Source organism: Oncorhynchus kisutch, linkage group LG15 (genome assembly GCF_002021735.2).
Source record: "Oncorhynchus kisutch isolate 150728-3 linkage group LG15, Okis_V2, whole genome shotgun sequence".
In the NCBI taxonomy this organism is placed as follows: domain Eukaryota; kingdom Metazoa; phylum Chordata; class Actinopteri; order Salmoniformes; family Salmonidae; genus Oncorhynchus; species Oncorhynchus kisutch.
In genome coordinates, this window is record NC_034188.2 from 31214314 (window position 1) to 31221728 (window position 7415).

The following is a 7415-nucleotide window of genomic DNA, read 5'->3' on the forward strand; positions in this document are numbered from 1 at the left end:
GAGTGAGTGTGATCTGCTGCTATTTGTAAAGATGGAGGGGCTCCTATTGGGTGTGTGTGCAGGGGCGGGCTGGCCATCTGGTATTTCAGACAAATGTCAGATGGGCTGGTCAATGTTTTGCCTTGTGGGCCTGTCTAACTATTTATCTATTTATTTTTTCGCAAAATATCTGGTGGCTTAGGGGGGGGGGGGGGGGGGGATGGTCAGGTGGAAAAACAGCTGGCTTGTTAGAAATGCCAGAGCCGATCTTTGGTCCCAGTCCGCCCCTGTGTGAATGTGTGTGTCAAAGTGAACATGCCTGCTTGAGTGGGAGGCCAACTGTGTGTGTGTGGTGTGTGCCTGTGTGTGTGAGAGCCTCGGTGTGGAGCGTGTGCGTCAGTCTGAGTCAGATCGTTGCGTCAGTGCTGTTGCTGAGCGGAGCTCGCTCCAGGGGAAGAAACGGAGGAGAGAGCGAGGGAGGGAGGAGAGAGGAGGGAGGGAGGGATGATGATGAGAGTAGGTAGAAGGAGGAGGAGGTGGACAGGAAGTGACGACACAAAGAGATCCAACCGCTTTAAGTGCACTTTAATATAAATGCATTTGTTTGACAACCAAATACACTTTTCAGCAACACAAGAGAACACTGATCCACAATGTCCTTTCTTCAATATATAATCATGTATACAGTCCATCTTAAACAATAGAAATGTCTCTGATATGTACAGACTGATGTATTTATACAAATGTACAAATGTGTACAACCCTTCAAAAAAATTGCATGTGCCTACATCCACAGACATAATGCATTATGCATTGAACATCAACAGTTTCTTCTTTGTCAATTCAACACATACAATATAATACTTACACATATGTTAAACGTAGCATTTAATAGCTAGAACGTAGGAATCAATCCTTTACTTGACCGTAGACAACTCTACGTTAGCACGTCGACACCATGGGAATAGTACCATTCTCAACCCGTGTCGCTTAGGAGGAACTGAATAGAAATAGTAACCCATCACACTATTTTCAGGTCATTTTTTAAAACAAAACTTCCATTCTTGTCTAACCCCTCTCAAAAAAGAAGAATCATATAGTCATTCACATAGCCGTATTGTGCCCCACAACACCATAACTCAAGTAGAGCTACGATGTGACTGTCAGCCCATTGGTTCATGGACATAGAGAAAGAGTTCAGATAGAGTTCAGAGTTCAGCAGGACATGGCCATGCCAGGCACACAGGAGCCGCTATAAACTGCCAGCATTGCAAATATTGATGCTGCAAGAAAATCCAGCAGAGCTGCCCTTGAAGCCAAGCCCAAGAGAACGGTGACCTAAAGAGCCCACATTCAGAGTCTAATGTACAATGTGCTGGTCCTGTACACAACAGAACCACACACAGTTGTTGAGTAACTTCCAGACGATTTCCATTCGGCAACACCTTCTGGTAAAGGCCAGAAACCTCCGTCATGCGTTCTTGCGTGTGGACATTCCAAGACCTATGTCTTCACACATTTTGTATTGTTGTTCTTCTTTTGCACACCATCACATTGATACACAAGTTCGTAATGGAGAAATAACATGAAGTCAAATGTTTTCAAATGTTCAGCCGCAAACTCAAAGCTCAAAGTATTAGGTTAGTTTGACTACAGTATTAATATGTTTAGACTTGGCCTTTCAAGCTATGACAAGAGAGGAATACAATAAGGTCCGAGTAGAACTATGTGTCTCTCTGGAAACTGAATATTGAGGATGTGAGAGAGGGAATCTGGTCCCCTTTTGTCAGCTACTGTCAGTGGTTGTACCAGGTCAGTAGAGATTTTTGTAAACATAGACTTACACCACATTTGTGATTTGGGTTTGCGTTGCTGCATTACAAGCAATAATGCTCTAAGTCATTTTTCTATTGAAATATCAAAGAAGGTATTCTCATTTTTTTTTGTTCGCAACAGGTTTTTCACTATGAGTGAATACAAATGCGGTCTGGAAGTTAAACAGCGCTTTACAAGGTCAGAGGTTTTGTTACGTCTCTGACTGATCCAATCTGAAGCTCATGTTACAGAAAAGCTGTGGCACCAAATGGACCCAAAACTCAGTCAGTCATGGGTACATTCAGTTGGTAAATGTTGCACCATTATGTCAATGTTGAAAGTAAATGTGAAATTGTTTGATTTAAAAATAAAAATAAATAGAAATACATGAATTAATAAATAAATGAACAAAAATATGAAGGCAATATTTGTTCTCAGTAGACATGTAGGAAATAAAGTCCTTTAGTAGTATACATTATGTATATATTTATACACTTAAATCATCTTTACTTTTCAGTAAAATAGCTCCACGAAATATGACAATATGCCATACTTAATGAAGTAAGTCACAGACTTATTTAGAACGGGGGAACACTTCCACTCCCATCTGAAAAACACAAGAGACAAAGAGAAAGGGCACATTAGTCTGGTATGTTCAGGGTTAACAAATCTTAATCCATTTATCAAACAGAGAAAGACAGTAGAACAAGTGAACTGAATGATTCTCACCTTTGTGGAAGCACTGTGGTGGCTGGTGACACTGGAGTTGATACAACTCAGGTTGCTGCCCCAAGCCGGGGGCGATCGAGGCACCTGCCCCAAACATGGGTTCCAGGGCGGCCAGCTCCTCCAGGAGGGACTGGGCGCAAGGCACGGCGGGCGTGTTGGGGGCGACGGGCGTGGAGGGGGCTGAGGTGGGGGAGGCAGTGAGTCGCAGGGGAGGGGATGCTGGGATGGAGGAACAGGAAGACAGAGGTGATGACGCCACCTCCATCTCCATAGGCTCCTCCCCCAGCCCCTCCCATTCTGCCATCGCCCCGGCCTCGCTGGCCAATGTCGCCCCGCACCTTGCCGTGGGGTAACAGTGCGCCGATTGGACGCTACAGAAGTGGCTGACCCCCTCAAAGTGGGAGGGTGAGTGCCAGCACACTGGGTTGGGGGGAGATGGCGGGGGGATGGAAGGGGAGAGGGGTGGAGGGGTGGAGAAGTCCTGGAGCAGGGCTTCTAAGATGCTCTCTTCAAACAGAGAGTCATCATCATCTTGGAATACAGGGAAGTCCAGGCCTCTCCACACTTTGACGGGGTAAAACTCTCCCAGCATGTGGATAGAGTCAACACCAGCAGTGGCTACGGATGGTGAGAGGGTCGGGGGGGGAGGGGAGGAGGAGGGGGACATGGAAGGAGGGGATAGTTTGGATAAGAGAGGATCCAGGTAGAATCCCTCTGCTAAGGAGCTGATGTGCTGAGCTAAGAGAGAGATCTCTGCTCTCTCCTTATCCCTCTCTCTCTCCAGGGAGAAGAAAGAGAGACCAGGCTGTTTACCGGGGGAAGCCTCTGGGGTGAGGAGGCCCTCGAGGGGGTAGTGAAAGGGCCCTAAAGGGACATCTACATACAGGGGTCCCCGAACCTCAGGCAAGGTCATCACTGTGCAGTCCCCATCCCGAGGGCTGTCAGGAGTGGGGGGTAGCTTCTCATAAATAGAGCCACTGCAGGGATCGGCAGGGAAGAACAGGTCGGTGGAGGGGCCAGTGAGGCACAGGGAGGAGGGGGGAGCAGGGCTGGAGGCTGTGGTGGGTGGGGCAGAGGGGGAGAGGGAGGGGGCGATGGAGGTGGTGGCTGTAGCTGTGGTGGTGGAGGGAGGGGGTGTGGTGGTGCCTGTTGGGTCGAAGCTAAAGAGGGGCTCGCCGAACAGGAAGCTGCCCCCGCCCAGCTGGGGTGTGTAGGGGGGCGTACACACAAACTCTTTGGTCTGCTGCTCCTGAGAGGTGGGCACTGGGGGGAGTGGAAGGGGGAGGGCGGGCAGCGGGGGCTCGAGCTGGAAGGAGGGGGGCAGGAGAATGTTCTGAGTGAGGAAGTCCAGGTCTGCTACCGTGGCAACGGTAACTGGGGTGGGGGAGGAGGCAGCAGAGCGGGTTTGGACAGGGGCAGGCATCTGCTGCTGCTGGAAGAAGCTCTCCTCCTCAATAGAGGAAATACTAGAGCGAGGGTCGCCCTCCACCTGCATGGGCTCAGTGGTGGCGCCCCCTGTCTCGTCTGAGGAGCCCACACTGCTGGACACAGTCATGCTGAAGTCGAAGGACTGGGCTGAGAGGCCACTGCTGCCTGGGGTGAAGACTTGGTCTGGGCTGGACAGGCTCAGGCTGTCCTGGCGGGAGGTACTGGTACTCAGTACCAGGGTCAGCTGGGTCTGCTCTGTGCTCAGCTGCTGTCTCACTGACCACGCCTCCGCCTCACTGAGAGAGAAACAGAAAGATAAAAAGATGGAAATGGTTAGTAAGATTCTCTTGTGCTCTTTGCAATCTCCTTTATATCTATTGAAAATGTGTTATGATGATCTGTCATAGGGTAGAGGTAGTACCTGATGATGTAGTTGTTGCTGCTGATAGGGCTGTCTCCTGCCTCCAGCTGCAGTACCATGTAGAGCCAGACCCAGGAGTGGTCTGCAGACTCCACCCGTACCACCATCTCAGATCTACCCTCTCCTCCCTCTCTCACTGTGGGGGAACAAAGAGAGAACATCGACATCAGACAGTGTTCTACAACTGATCACATCACAGAACTTTAATGGTGGGTTTGTAGTGAAGTTTGCTCCATGTAATGGTGGATGCAGTATAATTGAGTTCACATTTGTGTTGGTGCGTCTGTGTGTGATTGTTGTGTGGTGAACTGAATTGGTACTTACACAGGCTGCAGTGCTGAGTGGAGGCGTGTGACAGGTCCTGTGGGTGGAGGAGGCTGTACCAGGAGCGAGACCTCAGGGCTGACACATCAAGGCCAAGGTAAACACTGACACTACAGGGAAGATGGAGAGAAGACATGGTAAGTCTATGTCTTCAACATACTTCTAACTATAAAGCGTACACGTTATGCCATCACTCAGACAATCTAAAGCAACAGGTGGCGTTGCCTGGTCAGTGGGTGTGACCTCACCTGTCCTGTGCATTCTGGAGCCTCATGTCTCGGCTGTGTTGAGATTGGAATGAGGCTAGGAAGAAGTTGTTCTCAGCAGCAGGAGGGATCAGAGCTGGAACTTGGTCCCCCCCAGGACCAGAGCGGGTGGGTACGGCCTCCAGAGGCGAACAGAAGCACATCCAGACGGGATTGGATGTCCAGTAGGAGCTAGGGGTGGTAGAAGAGGAGGGTGGGAAAGGGCAGCGTGCCCGGACCAGAACCAGCTTGTTCCCAGCACTCTGCCTGCGCACCGACTTGGAAGTGTTGAAACGACAACGGAATAGACGATCTGAGAGGAAGAAGAGGAAAGGAGAAATTGTGAATATCAGAAATGATCTGAGTGATATAAATGCGAGCCATTTGTAACATGTTTCTGTACCATTGGAAATAGGAAGGCGCATCTTACCTGTGTCAGGTGATGTAGGAGGGGCTAGGTTGGTCCTCATGATGAAGTGGTCAGTAGGGTCAATGATATCATAAACACTGTCACCCTGGGCAACCAGATCCACCTGAAACATCGAAAAATAGTCTTTTTTATTTAGCATATTCATGAAATCCCTGAGACAAAATCTAAATTACAGCTAATTTACTAGTTTGCTGTTTAGACATGATATGGTCTCCCGTGAACTCACCATGGAGTGGCCGAGGTGCTCGGAGACGCTGTCTGACAGGTAGAGCAGCTTGCCTTCCCCAGTCAGCAGGAGCAGGAACCCTGGTAGCTCCTGCACTAGCTCTGACAGCTCGTGGAAAGACAGGAACCTCGCGCTTTCCTCGAGACTGCCAGCGGATCCCGATTCTAAAAAGAAAAGATGATTTGAAATGTTTTTTAAATTATGTTTTCGTCTAGCTAATGGATGTCATCATACCACAAAGGTAACGTTTATGCTCCCTGCAGTAGCTATAGAACGGCCGCATTAGATTTCAGTGCCATGGACAGCGATAGAAGCGTTTCAGCACTAGATAGCGACACTCGGCTCTAAAATAGTTTTTCACGCCAGAAGCTCAAACAAAGCACTATTATATTTCCTTATATATATTCCTAAACAACATAATTCACATGTAGACATGAAATTCATCAACTGTTTCTTTCGACAAGAAATATGGCACCTGTTGATTCAAGCGGAAAGCCAAAGGTAGCATGCAACTAGCTCAGACTGATGGAAGCAACAGTTTGTCAGTATATGTTTCATTCACAAGCATTTCTTAGTTATGAATCAACAGGCTATGGGTTATACACTGGGTGTATTTGAACTTGTCTGTTATAAGCTAAGTCGCGCTTACCTTGAGAGAAGAAGACCGATTTTCTGGTGTACATGCTGGCAAGGGACATGATATGTAGGTATGAGAGCCGTGCCTTTTCCGCATCGGATATGGGAAGCAAGTCCTTCAGGTTCCGAATCTCCGCGTTGATTTGGTCCCTTCGAGCCTTCGACGCGCCCTTCGTTGATCGATACATTGTAGCCTGTTATAGTGGTTGACTAAATTCCCTGGACTTGAAGGGGAAACTCAACTGAATATTGACCGTTGCGTCAGATGAGGTCTGAGTCTCTTTCTCCCAAGATGAGGTGTCAGAGAAAGGCTAGTAGTAATAACCTTGTCGTTTTACTATTGGAATTTCATCTCAGCTTGTTCCAGAGTAAGGCTTCAGACCTTCTCCTATCCGTTCTTTTTTCCTCTTCGGTTCCGCCACAGCGTCCAGTAAGGTTGCTGGCTAGCCGCTGGATGGCTTTCCACCGGTTCAGAGTGTGAGTGATTCGGCGGCTGTAGTAGCCGTCTCTCGCCCAGATATCCGGATCCCGTAAATCTGGTGGAGGGACTCTGCTCTCGAGTAAGTTATATAGGCTGGGATTCCGGTGACGAAGGGGGGCTCCCAACGCGCCAACACCGACGTTGTAGGAAGAGGGGGGCTAGAGAGAAGGGGGGCCGAGGGGGATTCAATGTTAGCAATGGTGAAATTCTCTCCCTCTGCCCGCTCCCCCTACTGCTCATACCCTCTCCTTTTGGTGACTCTTTTCTGACGTCAGCTCTTCCCTCTACCCAATGATGACGTTGGCTTGATATCGGGAGCTCCGGCGACGCAAAAAGCCCGATTTGGACAAAACCGAGGAATGGGCGGAGACAAACGTAAAACGTAGACGGTGTCACTGTAAGGGAGGGGGGAGAGAGGGGGGGGGGGGGGCAGTGAAACTGAGAAGATTAATCCTCTCTGAAAATGTATCATTCCTAATATAGTGTAGGCTAGGTTATCAGTAGCCTAAATTATGCAAATGCCTCTATGCCTCGCCAGACTAGCTCATAATATGTTTAATGTTATGATTATGAACGATGCGATGCCTTCTTTAAAACCGTCCACCGTCGACCTCTAGGGTAACGAATGCAGATGCATGCCAAGGTTATATATTAACAATATTCCAGCAAAAAGTTATTCTAGCATTGGTGGAAGTCTGCTT

The 7415-nt window shown here is 48.6% G+C and overlaps 1 protein-coding gene across 1 annotated transcript; it reads right to left on the reverse strand.

The window, feature by feature from the left end:
• Positions 1 to 548: 548 nt before the first annotated feature.
• Positions 549 to 6771, reverse strand: LOC109904730 (neuronal PAS domain-containing protein 4A). Its single transcript, XM_020501886.2, has 8 exons — positions 6247 to 6771; positions 5598 to 5761; positions 5372 to 5474; positions 4945 to 5254; positions 4697 to 4806; positions 4373 to 4508; positions 2524 to 4247; positions 549 to 2401 (listed from the first exon to the last, which is right to left on the reverse strand). The coding sequence occupies exons 1-8, from the start codon at positions 6419 to 6421 to the stop codon at positions 2373 to 2375; spliced, it is 2751 nt and encodes a 916-aa protein (XP_020357475.2). The 5' UTR covers positions 6422 to 6771; the 3' UTR covers positions 549 to 2372.
• Positions 6772 to 7415: the final 644 nt, after the last annotated feature.